This window comes from Rhinopithecus roxellana, chromosome 1, assembly GCF_007565055.1.
Source record: "Rhinopithecus roxellana isolate Shanxi Qingling chromosome 1, ASM756505v1, whole genome shotgun sequence".
NCBI lineage: Eukaryota > Metazoa > Chordata > Mammalia > Primates > Cercopithecidae > Rhinopithecus > Rhinopithecus roxellana.
In genome coordinates, this window is record NC_044549.1 from 119,308,533 (window position 1) to 119,330,871 (window position 22,339).

The following is a 22,339-nucleotide window of genomic DNA, read 5'->3' on the forward strand; positions in this document are numbered from 1 at the left end:
TCAGGACCCTCAGCTGTAGGTCTGTTGGAGATTGCTTGAGGTCCACTCCAGACCCTGTTTGCCTGGGTATCAGCAGCAGAGGTTGCAGAAGATAGAATATTGCTGAACAGCGAGTGTACCTGTCTGATTCTTACTTTGGAAGCTTCCTCTCAGGGGTGTACTCCACCCTGTGAGGTGTGGGGTGTCAGACTGCCCCTAGTGGGGGATGTCTCCCAGTTAGGCTACTCAGGGGTCAGGGACCCACTTGAGTAGGCAGTCTGTCCGTTCTCAGATCTCAACCTCCGTGTTGAGAGATCCACTGCTCTCTTCAAAGCTGTCAGACAGAATCGTTCGCATCTGCACAGGCCTCTGCTGCTTCCCCTTTTGTTGTATAGCTGTGCCCTGTCCCCAGAGGTGGAGTCTACAGAGACAGGCAGGTTTCCTTGAGCTGCTGTGAGCTCCACCCAGTTCGAGCTTCCCAGCAGCTTTGTTTACCTACTTAAGCCTCAGCAATGGTGGGCGCCCCTCCCTCAGCCTCGCTGCTGCTGTTTCGGTTAGATCGCAGACTGCTGTGTTAGCAATGAGAGAGGCTCCGTGGGCGTGGGACACTCCCAGCCAGGTGTGGGTATAATCTCCTGGTGTGCCCGTTTGCTTAAAGCACAGTATTGGGGTGGGAATTACCCGATTTTCCAGGTGTTGTGTGTCTCAGTTCCCCTGGCTAGGAAAAGGGATTCCCTTCCCCCTTGCACTTCCCAGGTGAGGCAATGCCTCGCCCTGCTTCAGCTCTCGCTGGTCGGGCTGCAGCAGCTGACCAGCACCAATTGTCCGGCACTCCCCAGTGAAATGACCCCAGTACCTCAGTTGAAAATGCAGAAATCACCAGTCTTCTGTGTCGCTTGCGCTGGGAGTTGGAGACTGGAGCTGTTCCTATTCGGCCGTCTTGCTCTGCCCCCAGACTTTAGTTATATTCTTAAGATTTCATAACAAATATAATGTAAATATTATTTTCTATCATTGTTTCAGAAGTATAAAGAACTTGATATGAAGAAACTTGTTTTGAAATTATAAAGAAACATAAATTGTATGCTATTTAAACTGTGTTGTTCAACATTCTCTATGTATATGCATATATATACACATATACATATGGAATGTATAAATATATATGTATATTCGTGTGTGTGCCTATATTATATCAATAATATGTTTCACCTGATACATGAATTCTAACAAACAAAATGCCACAAAACACAACAAAATGTTTTATTTCTGGAGATAATTTGCTACATTTCAGATTTTTTCTTATGTTACAGTAATATTTCTCTCTTTTCCAAAAAACAGTCATTGCGAATGTGTGCAATCTGAACCGACAGCTTTAGCATAACTTGGTATAGTTTTAGATAAGCTCAGTTTAAGTTAATGCTGATAAAATTTCCAGAATTGCCAAAGAGACCATACTACATAGGAGAAGTGGAGAAAGTGGAATGAGGTTCTTCTTGTCCTGTTAGCTGATTTGGGATCCATTAAGGATTTTAAGTGGAGAAATAAAATGACCAGATGATGGGTCATTAATTTATATACAGGAAAATAGATTATAAAGGTGAGAGGTGAGGATAAGGAAACTAGTTATGGTTGCTGTAATCCCAGAAGAAAATGGTTGAGAGAAGCTGATATCCAAGATTATTGCCTGGGTTTTTTTGTGCCTGTTGTGTTTTTTTGTTTGTTTGTTTTGATAGAAAAATTGAATGAAAGGGAACACCACAAATTCAGAATTTCAGTTAAGTTTGAGAGAGGTAATGAGAATGATTAACATGAATTTCTCCCCCCAAAAAAGTTCTGTCAATAATTACCATGTTATGAATGAATAGAACATGGGTTATTTTTGCAGCTGACTCAGAGAAAATAGCTGTCACAGCAAACCTATGTCTATATTGAAATTCATATATACATTTAAAGAATATTACTCTACCCCATTTATCTCAAGAGAACTAACCTTCAAATCAAGGAAAATCAGCAACATATTTTTATCTAAAATTTTAACTTCTTTCAAAAACACCTTTATTATTTATCTATTAAGAACAGATAAATCATTCATGAGGCATTCAAGTCAAAAAAGAATTTTTACTTTTTTGTTGGCAGATTTGCCTAGTGGAAACAACATTTATATTTAGCTTTTAAAAGCAAATTCTACTGATACCAGATGAGGAAACATTGAATTAACAACGCAATTAAGTGGAGGAAAATGAAGATATTCATTAATAAGCCTAATATTAATAGACAATGGTGGTACTGAGAGAAACATCTATCTCTTCTAGACTTCACAAGGAATGATGTTTTTCATTATCAACGAATTAATCTCAACTGCGTGGTTTGCCCCCCAAATATCATATTTGTAATAGTTGTATTGCACTCACTCTACCACATTTTAAAATGATTGGTATCAAACTATCATGGCATGGAGACAATATACAGATAGTTGAAAAGTTAAAGAAATTATAGCACAAGAAGCATGCAAAAAGGTACAGTTATAGCATTATTATGACTGTCGAGGTATTTCAAAACACTTATGAAGGGGAGCAAGTTAGCTTTTGATGAGGACTGTCACAGTCAGTGAAGCAGGTAACAGTATTATCCAATATCCAGTCAGAGGTCGAGTGACTTTCTAAAAGGGTGACCTTTACAGATACTGCCATATGTTGTGGGGATGACGGGGTAGAAGAGTTGATCTCTTCTGAGCCCTCCACATTTTAAGTTGTATGATTCAAAAATTACACATACAAACCTTGTTTTAATTATACTCTCTTTTAAAAACTACAGTTATCTTTTGAGTTGATTTTATAATTTATTTTTCTTTTAATTTTTGCCTTGAGCTCATAAGCAGTTCCTTGGAAAATATATTTCACTACACAACTGAGCGATCCTTACTTATAAGTACTGTTAAGAAAAGATGTTAGAAAGAGGTTAATGAACACAAGAAAATGATAACCCACATTCAATTTATGTTTGGCTGATGGTATGTGGAATACCATTGTTTGTCTTCAGATGTAAAAGGTTTACCAACACAAGAAGCAGATTTTCTTTTTATTTGGGAATAATTGTATTCCCAAATCTCAGTAGCTTAATAAACCAAAGTTTATGTCTTATTCACACTTTGTTTTCAATGTAGCTTAGAAGGGAATTCTGTTTATTACAATAATTCTAAGACTCAGGTGACACAGACCTAATCTCTCTACGTGCTTCCATGATAACTCTTAACAGTTGGGAAGAGAACACAAAAATTTCCCCAATGGCTTCTTAAAATTCCCCCCATCTGAATATTAACTCTCATTTACACCTATTACATATTACAACACTCTCAGTTGAATTGCACCTGCTTAACTTCACTAATACATAAAAACTTTGCTTCATCCCCTCTTTTCAGTTGTTAATGTCACAGAGTTGCCTCTTTACACATCGTGTGCCCAAAATGTAGTAATTCATTTAAATGCATTGTTTTCTTAAATTATGTAGAAAATGAAATGTGGAATTACAAACCAAAGTTACAAAAATAAAAGCTTTTAGGTTAACAATTGTTTTTCTAAACTTCACTGGTCTCTTAAATCATATAGAAAATCAAATAAATGGAGACAAAACCATTGTTACTGTAATGCTAGTCTTTTTAAATTGCCCATGTATTTACCTTTATTGCGGTCACTATTTCTTCCTTCACTGTCCAGTTACTGTCCAGTATTATTTCACTTTACCCTTCAGGACTCTATTAGACATTTCTTGAAAGGCAGATCTAGTGGTCTTAAACTCCCTCAGCTTTTGTTTATCTGGGAATGAATTAATTTCTCCTTCACTTTTGAAGGACACTTTTAACAGATATGGGATTCTTAGTTGAAAGACGTTTTTTTCTTTTAGCATATTGAATATATTGGCCCAACACTTTCTGGCCTATAAGTTTCTGATGAGAAATCTGCTAATAATCTTACTAAGAAATACTTACCTCTGAGAAATTGCTTCTCTCTTGCTTCATTCAAGATTATCTCTGTGTCTTTGCTATTTAAAAGTTTGATTATGATCAAGTATAGTATCTCATTCCTGTAACGCCAGCACTTTGGAAGTCTGAATGGGGAGAGTTGCTTAAAGCCAGCAGTTTGAGGCCAGCCTGGCTAGCATGGCAAAACCCTGTCTCTAAAACAACAACAACAAAAAAGTCTTCAGGTATGGTGAAATGCACCTGTAGTCCCAGCTACTCAAGAGGCTGAAGTGAAAGGATCACTTGAGTCCAGGAGGTCGAGGCTACAGTGAGCAGTGATCACATCACTGCATTCCGGCCTGGGTGCCAGAGCATGACCCTGTCAAAAAAATAATTAAAAGTTATATTAAATTAAAAACTTACCCTGATATAGTAGAGCATGCCTGTAGTCCTTACTATTCAAGAGGCGGAGGCAGGAGGATTGCTTTGGACTAGGAATTTGAGATTGCAGTGAGCTATGATCACATCACTGCACTCCTACCTGAGTGACAGAGCATCGTAGGAGCACTGTCCTCAACAACAGCCTAAACCTCTGAAAGAAAAGTCCCTTTTTCTCCCACCATAGGCACCAACTCTGTTATTAATCCACTTAACAAATATTGTTGTGTGTCAAGCACCTTTACAGGTATTGAAAATAAAATTGTTTATAAGAGAAACTGAACACTGTAGTTTAGAGGCTGGAGGAGATTAATAGAAAAGTAGGCAAGAATAGATCAGAAAACTCATGATTATGACAAATGCTGTATTATAAATATGTATCATCTTTAACACGATTTCTTTTCCTTTCAGATAGTAAAATTGGTTCACATTGATAATATATAAAGAACATATACATTACTAGTATACTAGAACTTATTTTCGCTATCTTGTTTGTTTGTTTTTTTCCTGCTTACATTTCCACATTTCTCTCAAACACCATGTCTATAAGGGTTTAAGACCCACTTAAGATGACAACCATTTTAAATTCCTGGAGACTAAAGATTTGCAAATTTATTTCCTTGTCTATGGTAGCAGTGTGCACTGTATCTTTGCCTGGGAAATGGCATTTGACTATGTGAGGTCTAAGATCTCTTAATAGCATCAAAAAGATTCAGGTTATTGCAAAGCAGCCAGAAATTCTTCCAAAAATTATAAAGAATTGAGAGTCTGCTAGATCCGCATTCCTCCTCAAGGTCTGCCAGAGCTCTGTTGACAGTCTCAAGGATTCTTTGCTTTTATTCTGCCTTTCCCTGTGTTTTCACTATTTTCTTTCAAAATTCATGGTTTATTTTAGGAACATGGATGTCTAGGAAACTTCCAGTTTTCCTGTTTTCAATTCGTTAACAAATGTTTCATTGTTTTTCCATATTGCCATGTTTTCACTTGTTCCCTTCTATAAAAGAAATATTCAACAAACACTTACTTTTTTCTCTATTTTTCTATTTTAGGAACATGCTCAAAATCAGATATAGAAGTTGAAAATGGATTTATTTCTGAATCTTCATCTACTTATATTTTAAATAAAGAAATACAATACAAATGTAAGCCAGGATATGCAACAGCAGATGGAAATTCTTCAGGATCAATTACATGTTTGCAAAATGGATGGTCAGCTCAACCAATTTGCATTAGTAAGTGATTTACATATTCCCATTCAGTTTCTGTCAACTTTGTTCCTCTCTTTGAGATGATAGTGTTTTACTTAAAAATACAGAAAACACTTTTAGGAGTAGAGATATAAATACTTCTAATATCATTTAACATTCTGTGCCAAACTAAGCCTTTTTGTCTTTTTAAAGTAATGGCTACTTGGGAAGATGATCCTTCCATCTCTTTAAATACAATTTGCCTTTGCGTAAAAGCAATCCCATCAGGTACAGACTAGTTAGGGAGCTGCATGGGACTCTCAGCAAAATGTAATAGTTGTCAATAAAAATTTTGTTCTTTTCCCTTTCTTCATATTTCAAAATTATCAACTGCTTGTATTGTATTCCTTGCTCACACTCAGCAAAGATGTACATGTCGGGGAAGGGATGAGTGCTTAATTCTGAGTTTCTGCTAGCATCAGGAGAATCAGACTTTAATAATTTGTATCAATGATGCAACTGAGGAGAACCAACTCAAAAAATTATTTCCAGCTTCTGGTCTAGTACAGAGAAAACAAGTAAAGAAAAAGGGTAAGAGGGAGGGCTGAATGTTTACAAACCTCATACTTGGCAATGGATTCCTTACAACTAAAGTTCTCTAAAACATTCCCAACTTGTAATTATTTATTATTAAAGAGATTGCATAATGAACAATGGAAATCTTGCAGTGGCAAAAGTTGATCTTTTTTATCTTTCCTCTGTAGACATTCACAAAGATTTTTAAAGATAAATTATTTAATTTATTTTTAACACACATAATGATATATAATTTACATAGTGCAAAATCCACTTCATTTTCAAGTGTACAATTCAACTATTTTTAGCCATGAGATGAATTGGAAGGGACTACTGATACATAATAGAGCATGGATGAATCTCAAAAGTATTAAGCTAAGTGAAAAAAAGAAAGGATACAATTAGAAAGTGATTATCTCAAAGTTACTCTGAGGTTTGGGAGCTATAAAATATCAATTCCTACATTTCTAGAATACTGTTTTCAATTTCTATGCTTATCATGGGTTCTGCAAAAGACAAAGCTGCATAGTTTAATCTAATTTGACTCAGCTTTTATAAATGATTTAAGACCTGCAAAATAAAAGATAGTATGTTTTAAAAACTTCTATAGAACCTATATCCAATGAATATAATTTTAATCCAACATATACACCCTTACTGTCAGTAAATTGAGTACATAAATATGTACATTAACTTTTAAGTTCACAAAATTTTATCATTTAAAATAATACATTATAGTGATAAAGGTAGACTGTAATAACAGCCAATGAGATGTTCACAAATAAAAATAGATCTCACTAAATATTCTTAATATGTTTCTCATAGAATTTGAATGATGAGAAGGATCATATATAGGAAAATATATTTTTCTCTCCTAATTAACTATTACAGCACAAAGAAAACACTGATTATCAAAATATTTTTAATAGTACTCAATTTATTAGCACACACTGATTGGTAAATTTTATTACTACAATGGGACTTTCTTAGTTGAATTGTGTATCATACGGCATAAAAAAGCAAACCTCAATTTTATTTTGTTTCAGAACTTTGTGATATGCCAGTTTTTGAGAATTCCAGAGCCAAGAGTAATGGCATGTGGTTTAAGCTCCATGACACATTGGACTATGAATGCTATGATGGATATGAAAGCAGATATGGAAACACCACAGGTTCCATAGTGTGTGGTGAAGATGGCTGGTCGCATTTGCCAACATGCTATAGTAAGTATTTTATTCAAGTATTTCTTTTTACTAGAATTAAACAAATAAAAACATACATATGTATATCTACATATACATGTAGTCCTCATTTGAGTGTGAATTACCTTAAACCTTAAAAAAAAAAGAGGTTGAAAATGCAAATGTCTTCCTAAGACATCAAATAAGATACAGTTAAGAATATATAAAAAGCTTTATTCAGAAAGTTTCCAATAAAACTGTTGATTTTTCCCTACATATAAAATATTCTTTTTTTCAGATTCTTCAGAAAAGTGTGGGCCTCCTCCACCTATTAGCAATGGAGATACCAAGCCCTTCCCGCAAAAAGTGTATCTGCCACAGTCAACAGTCGAGTACCAATGCCAGTCCTACTATAAATTTCAGGGTTCTCAATATGTAACTTGTAGTAATGGAGAGTGGTCAGAGCCACCAAGATGCATATGTAAGTTCTTAATATTCTGGATCTGAGAAAATTAGAGTAATAAGTTTGATCTTTGCTTATTTATACTAAAATTTTTATGGGTTATTACCCTAGAACTGTGTTCACGAACAGCTATTCTGCTGAATGTTTGCCTTTCAGATCTTAATATATAAGTGTATAAGCTTGGAAAATTTCATGTAAACGATGACAAAGTTTCTTTTTTAAAACAGGAATGTTCAGAAACCTCAATTTGTTAATGGACACAGTGAGTCTTCAAGAATGACATCCATTTATTGCAAACATCTGAAATATAACATCTCACCTTGACATCAATAACCATTTTCACATTGCTAACACTTAGGTAAATAGTTTTCAAAGAGTTTTGAAAACACTGTTTTAAAACCATGAACTTGGAACCAACCCAAATGTCCAGGCCTAAATGATATACTAGGTAAAGAAAATGTGGCACATATACACAATGGAATATTATGCAGCCATATAAAAGGATGAGTTCATGTCACATGTTCTCACTTGTATGTGGGAGCTGAACAAGGAGAACAGGTGGACTCAGGGAGGGGAACATCACATACCAGGGTCTGTCCTAGGTTGGGGAGCTAGGGGAGAGATAGCATTAGGAGAAATACCTAATGTAGGTGATGGGTTGATGGGTGCAGCAAACCACCATGGCACATGTATTCCTATGTGAAGAAACTGCACGTTCTGCACATGTACCCTGAACTTAAAGTATAATCAAAACAATATGCTACTAACTAAAATCCTGCTTGAAAACCTGAAATGTTTCCTGAGAGAGCATAGAGCTAGTTAACACCGAGAAGTTCTTTTTCTGATTATTGTTCTTTCTTACATTTTACCAGTATTTCTAGCAAGCAAGAAAGAAATTAACAGAAAGTTCAGCCATTTCCAAATCCCAATGGTTTCTGTTTTTACCTTCATCTCCTCTCCCCTGGTCCCAGAATGAAAATGAATACACTAAAAACTCCTCAAGTCTGTAATATAGGTATACTCTCAGAATTTTGTACCACAAATCCTATGAACTTGAGGTAATACAATTCAAAATATGAGCCGCAATAATTATGGTAACAATAATAACCCTTAAAAGTAAGTTTGCCACCAATTTCTACTAGCCTATGAGGTATAGCCCTGGGATACCCATCAGGCCTTGCAGATCAGATAACCTATTCCTATCACAGCTCTTAAACTATAAACTCATGAGTTTTTCAAGTGCTTAAGTTCCTAAGTACAGGATGATACAAGCAGTTCTTTCCTGTGATATAACTCATTTCCTTTATTTTGCTGCTATGCTACCTTTTACCTTTTATATTGACTGATGACGCTGATATTTTGGCTGATCATATGATGGGCTAAACCTTAATTATTGTCCCTATTTATGTATCCACTTCTGTAGATGATCATGTCTAAGTCTGGGCTCCAAACCATACAAGTGGCAAGACTGCAGAGGAAAATTAGTATCCTCAAATCATAATAGTTTACAAGTATTTTCAAACTAGATTTCATAGGAAAAATTAAGTGTTAGGTTTCAGAGATAAATTCTGAGTCTTAAATTTGATTGACTGAGGAGATGGACACTCCTAAGATGTGTTTCACTGCAAAAGCATTACCTCTTCTCACAATCAAGAACAGGAAAGGATTATAATTATCTGAAGACATAAGGTCAGTTCCATGATACAAGCAAGACTTTCTGTCTTCAAAACTAAAGAAGCAAAGAGAATTCAAGCAGAGAATTCTAGGGAAAAAGGCAACCTTATGCAAAATATTACATATACATATGGCATATTAAAGCAATGAGGAAAACTTAAACAGGCAGCAGGAAACTTTAGCAAGTTTTGAAAAATATGTTTGCAGAAATATTTAGTGCTCAAATGCTTATCTGTGAATTGTAAACAAACAGCCCCTGAATGTATTGAAGAGTTCTTAAAAATTTTTGGATTTCAGAAGTGCTATGTAGTATGTTAAGAAATTTATTTAAGTGAGTGCTTGTAAGATGTATTAAAATATGATTTGGGGAAATTTCTAAAGAAATACTAATGTTGATAAGGGCTAAACTTGAGTGCAGAATACTTGCATCAAAAGAAGAGAAGAGAAGTGAATGACGTAATCAAAAATGGAAAGCTTACCATGGAAGAATTGAGCTTAATACCTAAGGTATGGGTTGATAGGTGGTGCAAAACACCATGGCACACTTTTACCTATGTAACAAACCTTCACATCCTACACAAGTATCCCGGAACTTAAAAAATAATTATAAAATTTTTTTACAAAATCTAAAAGAAAACGAGCCAGGCACGGTTGCTCCCACTTATAATCCCAGCACTTTGGGAGGCTGAAGCTGGTGGATCACCTGAGGTCAGGAGTTCGAGAGCAGCCTGACCAATATGGTAAAACCCTGTGTCTACTAAAATTACGAAAATTAGATGGGCATGGTGGTGTTTGCCCATAGTGCCAGCTACTCGGGAGGCTGAGGCAGGAGAATTGCTTGAACCTGGGAGACGGAGGTTGCAGTGAGCCGAGATCGCACCACAGCAGCCTGGGCAACAGAGCGAAATTTCGTCTCAAAAAAAAAAAAAAAAAGAAAAGAAAAGAAAAGAAAAGAAAAAACCCTTTATGTGGAAGGTAACATAATCAAAACAGTCATCTCTTATATCATTGTCTGTTACAGTGAAACATTATTTATACTATTTTTGTTTTTTGTTACAAGTAATGAAACCTTGTGAGTTTCCAGAAATTCAACATGGAGGTCTCTATTATAAGACTATACGTAGACCATACTTTCCAGTAGCTGCGGGAAAATCTTACTCCTATTACTGTGATGCAAATTTTGTGACTCCTTCAGGAAGTTACTGGGATTACATTCATTGCACACAAGATGGGTGGTTGCCAACAGTCCCATGTCTCAGTGAGTAAACCTCTTTACAACAATATGTGCATAAAACTTGTAAAGAATGGAGACAGAAGAGCAAATTAATGATTACATTGTCTTATATGACAGAAATCGTACCAAGGGAAGAGTTATCCAAGCAAAAAGACCAAAATGGATCTTTTCTGTTATGAGATCTTCATGAAAATCACATGAGAAATAAATATAGGAATTTTATAAGAATACCTATGTAATTTATACGTATTTTATCATGAAAACGAAAGATAAGTAACATTGAATACTGACTTTTTTGTACAAACGTTTAGTAGCAGCTTTAATTGTCCTTCAGTTATACGTTATTTTTGAGTATTGATGCAGTCTTATTTAAATATTCTAAAATTATTTTAATATACTACTTTGATCAAATTCATGTTTCTAATTTACTTTTTAATCATGTTATGGTCTTTAGGACAATGTATTCTCAGTTATTTGGAGAATGGATATAACACGAAATATGAAGGAACATATTGACAGGGTCAATCTGTAGAAGTTGAAGTCTGTCCTGACTACGGTCTTCCAAATGTGCAGACCACAGTTTCATGTACAGAGGATGATTGGTCTCCTCCTCCCAGATGCATTCGTGGCAGTTAGTCCACTCGTTTGAGATCCCAGTATGTCCGTAACTGTCTAAGATTCTAGACCTTTAACGGGAAAATTTTGTGTATCAATTCTCAAGCTAAATATATATCTTTTTTTATTTTTAAGTAGAAGCCTAGCTAGTTTTCAGTTCCAAATGTGTATGAATACATTTATAATTTCTGGATAATGAGTAGATTCTGTCACTTAATAGTCAAGTAATAGAAATATATATTATGAATAGCACAAAATAAATAAAATACAGATGAAAGTAACACTGCTTTAGTATTTATATTGAAATTGTGCTAAATGCATTGATTTAAGTAGATTATGAAATTATAGCATTAATTAAACAATAAATATAATGCTTGCCCAAAGGTCACTTGTACATCTCTCACAATTATATGACATCTATTGTTATAGTTAGTGCTCTGTTGCTTTAAATTAAGACTTATCTTCTGTTATAGCTGACTCTCACTTTTTAGGTAAAGGGGTCTCTGAAAGTTGTTTGTGTGCATCGCTTGCAATTTCCAAAACATTCCATTATAGAAACCGTATGATAATTATGATATAATTGACATGGAAGACAATGGAAATCATCTTACACCTTTGTAGGAGCAACTGTACTCAACAATAGCCTGTCTCTGAAAGAAAAGTCCCTTTTTCTCCTACCATAGGCACCAACTCTATCATTAATGCACTTAATAAATATTGTTGTGTGTCAAGCGCTTTATAGATATGAAAATAAAATTATTTACAAGAGAAACTGAACACTGCAGTTTAGAGATTAGAGGAAATTAATAGAAAAGTAGGCAAGAATAGATCAGAAAACTCATGATTATGACAAATGCTGTATTATAAATATTTGTCATCTTTAACATGATTTCTTTTACTTTCAGATAGTAAAATTAGTCCATTTACATTTTTTATTACTAACTAAAAAGGAACATACACATTACTAATATCTTAGAACATATACATTACTAAAATAATTACTACTTATGCATAAACACATTAGTAACATATAGAACATATGCAATAATATATGAAGAACATATACATTGCTAATATATTAGAACTTATTTTCGCTATCTTGTTTGTTTGTTTTTTTCCTGCTTACATTTCCACATTTCTCTCAAACACCATGTCTATATGGGTTTAAGACCCACTTGAGATGACAATCATTTTAATTTCCTGGAGACTAAAGATTTGCAAATTTATTTCCTTGTCTATGGTAGCAGTGTGTACTGTATATTTGCCTGAGAAATGGCATATGACTATATGAAGTCTAAGATCTCTTAATAGCACCAAAAAGATTCAGGTTATTGCAAAGCAGCCAGAAATTCTTCCAAAAATTATAGGGAATTGAGAGTCTGCTAGATCTGCATTCCTCCTCAAGGTCTGCCAGAGCTCTGTTGACAGTCTCAAGGATTCTTTGCTTTTATTCTGCCTTTCCCTGTGTTTTCACTATTTTCTTTCAAAATTCATGGTTTATTTTAGGAACATGGATGTCTAGGAAACTTCCAGTTTTGCTGTTTTCAATTCGTTAACAAATGTTTCATTGTTTTACCATATTGCCATGTTTTTACTTGTTCCCTTCTGTAAAAGAAGTATTCAACAAATTTTTTTTTCTCTACTTTTTCTATTAGGAACATGCTCAAAATCAGATATAGAAGTTGAAAATGGATTTATTTCTGAATCTTCTTCTATTTATATTTTAAATAAAGAAATGCAATATAAATGTAAGCCAGGATATGCAACAGCAGATGGAAATTCTTCAGGATCAATTACATGTTTGCAAAATGGATGGTCAGCTCAACCAATTTGCATTAGTAAGTGATTTACATATTCCCATTCAGTTTCTGTCAACTTTGTTCCTCTCTTTGAGATGATAGTGTTTTACTTAAAAATATAGAAAGCACTTTTAGGAGTAAAGAGATATAAATACTTCTAATATCATTTAACATTCTGTGCCAAACTAAGCCTTTTTTGCCTTTTTAGAGTAATGGCTACTTGGGAAGATGATCCTTCCATCTCTTTAAATACAATTTGCCTTTGCGTAAAAGCAATCCCATCAGGTACAGACTAGTTAGGAGCTGCATGGGACTCTCAGCAAAATGTAATAGTTGTCAATAAAAACTTTGTTCTTTCCCCTTTCTTCGTATTTCAAAATTATCAACTGCTTGTATTGTATTCCTTGCTCACACTCAGCAAAGATGTACATGTCGGGGAAGGGATGAGTGCTTAATTCTGAGTTTCTGCTAGCATCAGGAGAATCAGACTTTAATAATTTGTATCAATGATGCAACTGAGGAGAACCAACTCAAAAAATTATTTCCAACTTGTAGTCTAGTACAGAGAAAGCAAGTAAAGGAAAAGGGTAAGTGGGTGGGCTGAATGTTTACAAACCTCATATTTGGCAATGGATTCCTTACAACTAAAGTTCTCTAAAACATTTCCAACTTGCAATTACTTATTATTAAAGAGATTGCATAATGAACAATGGAAATCTTGCAGTGGCAAAAGTTGATCTTTTTTATCTTTCCTCTGTAGACATTCACAAAGATTTTTAAAGATAAAATATTTAATTTATTTTTAACACACGTTGATATATAATTTACATAGTGCAAAATCCACTTCATTTTCAAGTGTACAATTCAACTATTTTTAGCCATGAGATGAATTGGAAGGGACTACTGATACATAATAGAGCATGGATGAATCTCAAAAGTATTAAGCTAAGTGAAAAAAAGAAAGGATACAATTAGAAAGTGATTATCTCAAAGTTACTCTGAGGTTTGGGAGCTATAAAATATCAATTCCTACATTTCTAGAATACTGTTTTCAATTTCTGTGCTTATCATGGGCTCTGTGTAAAGAAAAGCTGTACACTTCAATCTAATTTGACTCAGCTTTGATAAATGATCTACTATAAGACTTGTAAAATAAAAGATAAGATGCTTTATATATTTTTGTAGAACCTAATATCCAATGAATATAATTTTAATCCAACATATACACCAATGCTGTCAGTAAATTGAGTACATACATACATATATTAACTTTTAAATTCACCAAATTTTATTGTCTTTAAAATAATACATTATAGTGATAAAGGTAGACTGTAATAACAGCCAATGAGATGTTCTCAAATAAAAATAGGTCTAATTAAATATTGTTAATATGTTTTTCATAGGATTTAAATGATGAGAAGGATATATATAGGGAAATATATTTTTCTCTTCTAATTAACTGTTACAGCACAAAGAAAGCACTGATTATCAGGCTATTTTTTAATAGTGCTCAATTTATTAGCACACACTGATTGGTAAATTGTATTCCTATAATGAAACTTTCTTTGTTGAATTGTACATCATATGGCATAGAAAAGCAATCCTCAATCTTATTTTGTTTCAGAACTTTGTGATATGCCTGTTTTTGAGAATTCCAGAGCCAAGAGTAATGGCATGTGGTTTAAGCTCCATGACACATTGGACTATGAATGCTATGATGGATATGAAAACAGATATGGAAACACCACAGGTTCCATAGTGTGTGGTGAAGATGGCTGGTCGCATTTGCCAACATGCTATAGTAAGTATTTTATTCAAGTATTTCTTTTTACTAGAATTAAACAAATAAAAACATACATATGTATATCTACATATACATGTAGTCCTCATTTGAGTGTGAATTACCTTAAACCTTAAAAAAAAAAGAGGTTGAAAATGCAAATGTCTTCCTAAGACATCAAATAAGATACAGTTAAGAATATATAAAAAGCTTTATTCAGAAAGTTTCCAATAAAACTGTTGATTTTTCCCTACATATAAAATATTCTTTTTTTCAGATTCTTCAGAAAAGTGTGGGCCTCCTCCACCTATTAGCAATGGAGATACCAAGCCCTTCCCGCAAAAAGTGTATCTGCCACAGTCAACAGTCGAGTACCAATGCCAGTCCTACTATAAATTTCAGGGTTCTCAATATGTAACTTGTAGTAATGGAGAGTGGTCAGAGCCACCAAGATGCATATGTAAGTTCTTAATATTCTGGATCTGAGAAAATTAGAGTAATAAGTTTGATCTTTGCTTATTTATACTAAAATTTTTATGGGTTATTACCCTAGAACTGTGTTCACGAACAGCTATTCTGCTGAATGTTTGCCTTTCAGATCTTAATATATAAGTGTATAAGCTTGGAAAATTTTATGTAAACGATGACAAAGTTTCTTTTTTAAAACAGTAATGTTCAGAGACATCAATTGGTTAATGGATACAATGAGTCTTCAAGAATGACATCGATTTATTGCACACATATGAAATATGGCATCTCAACTTAAGACCAGTAATCATTTTCACATTATTAACACTTAGGTAAATAGCTTTCAAAGAGTTTTGAAAACACTGTTTTAAAAACCATGAACTTGGAGCCAACTCAAATGTCCATCAATGATAGACTAGGTAAAGAAAATGTGGCACATATACACAATGGAATACTATGTAGCCATAAAAAAGGATGAGTTCATGCCCTTTGCTTGGACAAGGATGAAGCTGGAAAACATCCTTCTCAGCAAACTATCACAAGAACAGAAAATCAAACACTACATGTTCTCACTCATAAGTGGGAGTTGAACAAGGAGAACAGGTGGACTTAAGGAGGGGAGCATCACACACCAGTGCCTGTCACAGAGTGAGGAGCTAAGGGAGGGATAGCACTAGGAGAAATATCTAATGTAGGTTATGGGTTGATGGGTGCAGCACACCACCATGACACATGTAAACCTATGTAAAAACACTGTACGTTCTGCACATGTACCCCAGAACTTAAATTATAATAAAAACCATGAATGATTAACTAAAATCCTTCTTGAAAACCTGAAATGCTTCCTGAGAGAGCACATAGCTAGTTAACACTGAGAAGTTCTTTCTCTGATTATTGTTCTTTCTTATATTTTACCAGTATTTCTAGCAAGCAAGACAGAAATTAAAGGAAAGGTCAGCCATTTCCAAAACCCCATGTTTTCTGTCTTTGCCTTTATCTACTCTCCTCATCCCAGAATCAAAATGAATACACGAAAAATCCCTCAAGTCAGTAATATAGGTATACTTACAGAATCTGTTCTCCAAGTCCTATGAACTTGAAGCAACACAATTCAAAACATATGAGCCAAAATAATTATGGCAACAATAAGAAAACCTAAAAGAAAGTTTGCCACAAGTTTCTACTAGTAGAGTCCTGGGATACTCATCAGGCCTTGCATATCAGATAACCTATTCCTATCACAGCTCTTAAACTGTAAACTCATGAGTTTTTCAAGTGCTCAGGTTCCTAAATATAGGATGATACTAGCAGCTCTTTTCTGTGATGTGACTCATATCCTTTATTATGATGCTATGCTGCCTTTTACCTTTTATATTGACTGATGATGCTGGTATCTTGGCTGATCCTATGATGAGCTAAACCTTAATTTTTGTCCCCTATTTATGTATTCACTTCTGTATCTACTTTAGAAAGTGTTAGAAAATACATTTGGAAGAGTATTTAGTGCTCAAATAATATTTATTTTTGAATTGTAAATAGCCTCTGAATGTATTGAGAGCTCTTAAACATTTTTGGATTTCAGAAGTGATATGTACTATGTGAAGAAATGTATTTATGTAAGTTCATGAAAGATGTATTAAAATATAACTTGGGGAAGTTTCTAAAGAAATACCAATGTTAATAAGGGCTAGACTTGAGTGCCGAATACTCTCATCAAAAGGAGAGAAAGAGGAGTGAATGATATCATCAAAAATGGAAAGCTTATCATGGAAGAATTGGGCTTAATACCTAGGGTATAGGTTGATAGGTGGTGCAAATCACCATGGCACACATTTGCCTATGTAACAAACCATCACATCCTACACATGTATCCCAGAACTTAAAAAATTAGTATAAAAAATTTTTTTAAAAATTCTAAAAGAAAACGAGCCAGGTGCGGTAGCTCACGCGTGTATTTCCAGCACTTTGGGAGGCCGAAGTGGGTGGATCACGTGAGGTCAGGAGTTCAAAACCAGCCTGACCAATATGGTAAAATCCTGTGTCTACTAAAATTACAAAAATTAGATGGGCATGGTGGTGTGTGCCCATAGTGCCAGCTACTCGGGAGGCTGAGGCAGGAGAATTGCTTGAACCTCGGAGATGGAGGTTACAGTAAGCCGAGATCATACCATTGCACTCCAGCCTGGGCAAAAGAGTGAAATTTCATATCAAAAAAGAAAACAAAACCATTATGTGGAAGGTAACATAATCAAAACAGTCATCTCTTATATCATTGTCTGTTACAGTGAAACATTATTTATACTATTTTTGTTTTTTGTTACAAGTAATGAAACCTTGTGAGTTTCCAGAAATTCAACATGGAGGTCTCTATTATAAGACTATACGTAGACCCTACTTTCCAGTAGCTGCAGGAAAATCTTACTCCTATTACTGTGATGCAAATTTTGTGACTCCTTCAGGAAGTTACTGGGATTACATTCATTGCACACAAGATGGGTGGTCACCAGCAGTTCCATGCCTCAGTAAGTAAACCTCTTTACAACAATATGTGCAAAAAACTTGCAAAGAATGGAGAGAGAAGAGCAAATTAATGATGATATTGTCTTATATGACAGAAATCGTACCAAGGGAAGAGTTGTTCAAGCAAAAAGACCAAAATGGATCTTTTCTGTTATGTTCATGAAAATCACATGAGAAATAAATATAGGAACTTTATGAGAATACATATAAAATCTAAACATATTTTATAAAAATTAAAGATAAGTAACATTGAATACTGACTTTTTTGTACATTTAGTAGTAGCTTTAGTTTTCTTTCAGTTACACATTATTTTTGAGTATTGATGCAGTCTTATTTAAATATTCTAAACATTATTTTAATATACTATTTTGATTAAATTCATGTTTCTAATTTACTTTTTAATCATGTTATGGTCTTTAGGACAATGTATTCTCAGTTATTTGGAGAATGGATATAACACGAAATATGAAGGGACATATTGACAGGGTCAATCTGTAAAAGCTGAAGTCTGTCCTGACTACGATCTTCCAAATGTGCAGACCACAGTTTCATGTACAGAGGATGATTGGTCTCCTCCTCCCAGATGCATTCGTGGCAGTTAGTCCACCCGTTTGAGATCCCAGTATGTCTGTAATTGTCTGAGATCTAGACCTTTAACAGGAAAAGTTTGTATATCAATTCTCAAGCTAAATATATATCTTCTTTATTTTTAAGTAGAAGCCTAGCTAGTTTTCAGTTCCAAATGTGTATACATGCATTTATAATTTCTGGATAATGAATGGATTCTGTCACTTAATAGTCAAGTAACAATAGAAATATAAGTCATGAATAGCACAAAATAAATAAAATACAGATGAAAGTAACACTGCTTCAGTATTTATATTGAAATCATGTTAATGCATTGATTTAAGTAGATTATAAAAGTATAGCATTAACTAAACAATAAATATAATGCTTGCTCAAAGGTCACTTGTACATCTCTCACAATTATATGACATCTATTGTTATAGTTAGTGATCTGTTGCTTTAAATTAAGACTCATCTTCTGTTATAGCTGACTTTCACTTTTTAGGCAAAGGAGTCTCTGAAAGTCGTTTTCGTGTATTCCTTGCAATTTACAAAACATTCCACTATAGAAACCGCATGATAATTATTATATAATTGAGATAAAAGACAATGGGAATCTCCTTACAGCTTGTAGGAGCAACTGTACTCAACAATAGCCTAAGCCATAGGCACCAACTCTATCGTTAATCTACCTAATAAATATTGTTGTGTGTCAAGTACTTTATAGATATTGAAAATAAAATTGTTTACAAGAGAAACTGAACACTGCAGTTTAGAGACTGGAGATTAATAGGAAAGTAGGCAAGAATAGATCAGAAAACTCATGATTATGACAAATGCTTTATTATTAAAGATGTTTCATCTATAACATGATTTCTTTTTCTTTCAGATAGTAAAAATGGTCCATTTACATTTGTTTTCTAATTACTAATTAGAAAAGAACATGTACACTACTAATATCGTAGAATATAACATTACTAAAATAATTAATATCTTATGCACATACCCACTAGTAAAGTATAGAACACATACATTACTAATATATAAAGAACAAACACATTACGAATGTATTAGAACTTACTTTTGCAATCTTGTTTGCTTTCTTTTTTCTGTTTACATTTCCACATTCCTCTCAAATACCACGTCTCTATGGGTTTAAGCACCCACTTAAGATGACAACCATTTTCTATTGTTGGAGACAAAGGATTTACAAAATTACTTTCTTGCCTGTGGTAGTAGTGTGTACGTTATCTTTGCCTGGGAAATGGCATTTGACTTAACGAGGTGTAAGGCACCTTAATAGTACCAAAAATACTTAGGTTGTTGCAAAGTAGCCAGAAAGTCTTCCAAAATATCATTAGGGACTTGAGAGTCTGCTAGATCTGCATTCTTCAAGGCCTGCCAGAGCTCTGTTGACAGTCTCAAGGATTCTTTGCTTTTATTCTGCCTTTCCCTGTGTTTTCAACATTTCCTTCAGAAATCCGTGGTTTCCTTTTAAGAACACTGATGTCTAGGAAACTTCCAGTTTTGCTGTTTTCAATTCATTAACAAATGTTTCATTGTTTTGCCATATTGCTGTGTTTTTACTTATTCCTTTCTATAAAAGAAGTATTCAACAAATACGTATTTTTTCTCTACTTTTTCTATTTTAGGAACATGCTCAAAATCAGATATAGAAATTGAAAATGGATTTATTTCTGAATCTTCCTCTATTTATATTTTAAATAAAGAAATGCAATATAAATGTAAACCAGGATATGCAACAGCAGATGGAAATTCTTCAGGATCAATTACGTGTTTGCAAAATGGATGGTCAGCACAACCAATTTGCTTTAGTAAGTGATTTACATATTTCCATTCAGTTTCTGTCAGCTTCTTTCCTCTCTTTGAGATGATAGTATTTTACTTAAAAATATAGAAAACACTTTTAGGAGTAAAGAGATACAAATACTTCTAATACCATTTAACATTCTGTGCCAAACTAAGTCTTCTGCATTTTTAGAGTAATGGCTACTTGGGAAGATGATCATTTCATCTCTTACAACTCAATCTGCCTTTACATAAAAGCAATCTTATAATGTACAGACTAGTTAGGGAGCTGCATGGGAATATCAGCAAAATGTATTAGTTGCCAATAAAAACTTTGTTCTTTTCCCTCTATTTGTATTTCAAAATTTTCAACTGCTTGTATTGTATTCCTTGCTCACACTCAGAAAAGATGTACGTGTCGGGGGAGAAATGAATGCTTAATTCTGAATTTCTGCTAGCATAAGGAGAATCAGACCTTAATAATTTGTATCGATGATGCTACTGAGGATATCCAATCAAAAAATTATCTCCAGCCTATTGTTTACTACAGAGAAAACAAGTAAAGGAAAAGGGTAGGTGGGTGGACTGAGTGTTTACAAACCTCATACTTGCCAATGGATTCCTTACACGTAAAGTTCTCTGAACATGCTCGACCTTTACTTATTATGATAAGGAGATTGCGTAATGAACAAAGGAAATCTTTCAGTGGCAAAATTTGATTTTTTTCTCTCCTTTTTAGATATTCACAAAAACTTTTAAAGATAAATTGCTTAATGTATTTTTAACCCAGAGACTGTTATATAATTTACATACTCCAAAATCCACTTCTTTTTCAAGGGTATAATTCAACTATTTTTGGCCATGAGATAATATGGAACCTTGATACATAATACAGCATGGATGAATCTCAAAAATATTAAGCTAAGTGGGAAAAAAGAAAAATATACTTAAAAGTGATTATCTCAAAGTCACCATGAGTTTTCCAGACTGTATCAATTCCTACATTTCTAGAATACTGTTTACTATTTCTATGCTTATCATGGGCTCTGTGTAAAGTGTATACTTCAATTTTACTCAGCTTTGATAAATGATCTACGTTAAAATTTGTAAAATAAAAGATAGACTGCTTCATAAATTTGTATAGAACTTATATCCAATTAATATAATTTTTATCTAACATATACACCCTTACTGTTAGGAAATAGTTACATAAATACATAAATAGTTACATTTAAATTCACAAAATTTTATCATCTTTAAAATTCACAAATTTTAAAATCACAAAAAATTTTTATTTTTCTCTTTCCTTTCTTTTTTTTTTTTTTTCTTGAATCGGAGTCTCCCTCTGTCTCCCAGGCTGGAGTGCAGTGATGTGATTTCAGCTCTCTGCAAGCTCTGCCTGCTGGATTCAAGTCATTCTCCTGCCTCACCCCTCTGAGTAGCTGGGATTACAGGCACACGCCAGCATGCCCAGCTAATTTTTGTATTTTTTGTAGAGACGGGGTTCACCATGTTTTAAATTCACAAAATTTTATCATCTTTAAAATAATAGGCCGGGCGCGGTGGCTCAAGCCTGTAATCCCAGCACTTTGGGAGGCCGAGACGGGCGGATCACGAGGTCAGGAGATCAAGACCATCCTGGCTAACACGGTGAAACCCCGTCTCTACTAAAAATACAAAAAAACTAGCCGGGCGAAGTGGCGGGCGCCTGTAGTCCCAGCTACTCGGGAGGCTGAGGCAGGAGAATGGCGTAAACCCGGGAGGCGGAGCTTGCAGTGAGCTGAGATCCGGCCACTGCACTCCAGCCCCGGCGACAGAGTGAGACTCTGCCTCAAAAAAAAAAATAAATAAATAAAATAAAATAAAATAAAATAATACATTGTAGCATTGTAATAGTAGACTTTAATAACAGCCAATGAGATTTTCACAAATAAAAATAGGACTGACTAAATGTTCTTAATATATTTTCACAGGATTTAAATGATAAGAAAGAATATATAGAGAGAAATATATTTAACTATTGTAGTTAACTATTATAGCACAAAAAGCACTGATTATCAGACTATTTTTTAACAGTACTCGATTTA

General features: G+C 34.2%; 1 protein-coding gene across 1 annotated transcript in view; it reads left to right on the forward strand.

The window, feature by feature from the left end:
• Positions 1-22,339, forward strand: part of CFHR4 (complement factor H related 4) — a 39,380-nt gene that overhangs the window by 8,804 nt on the left and 8,237 nt on the right. The window contains exons 2-10 of the mRNA XM_030929656.1: positions 5,428-5,610; positions 7,188-7,364; positions 7,621-7,803; positions 10,520-10,717; positions 12,964-13,146; positions 14,732-14,908; positions 15,165-15,347; positions 17,680-17,877; positions 20,096-20,278. Coding sequence (XP_030785516.1) covers positions 5,428-5,610; positions 7,188-7,364; positions 7,621-7,803; positions 10,520-10,717; positions 12,964-13,146; positions 14,732-14,908; positions 15,165-15,347; positions 17,680-17,877; positions 20,096-20,278 — 1,665 coding nt within the window. The remainder of the gene's footprint in view (positions 1-5,427; positions 5,611-7,187; positions 7,365-7,620; positions 7,804-10,519; positions 10,718-12,963; positions 13,147-14,731; positions 14,909-15,164; positions 15,348-17,679; positions 17,878-20,095; positions 20,279-22,339) is intronic.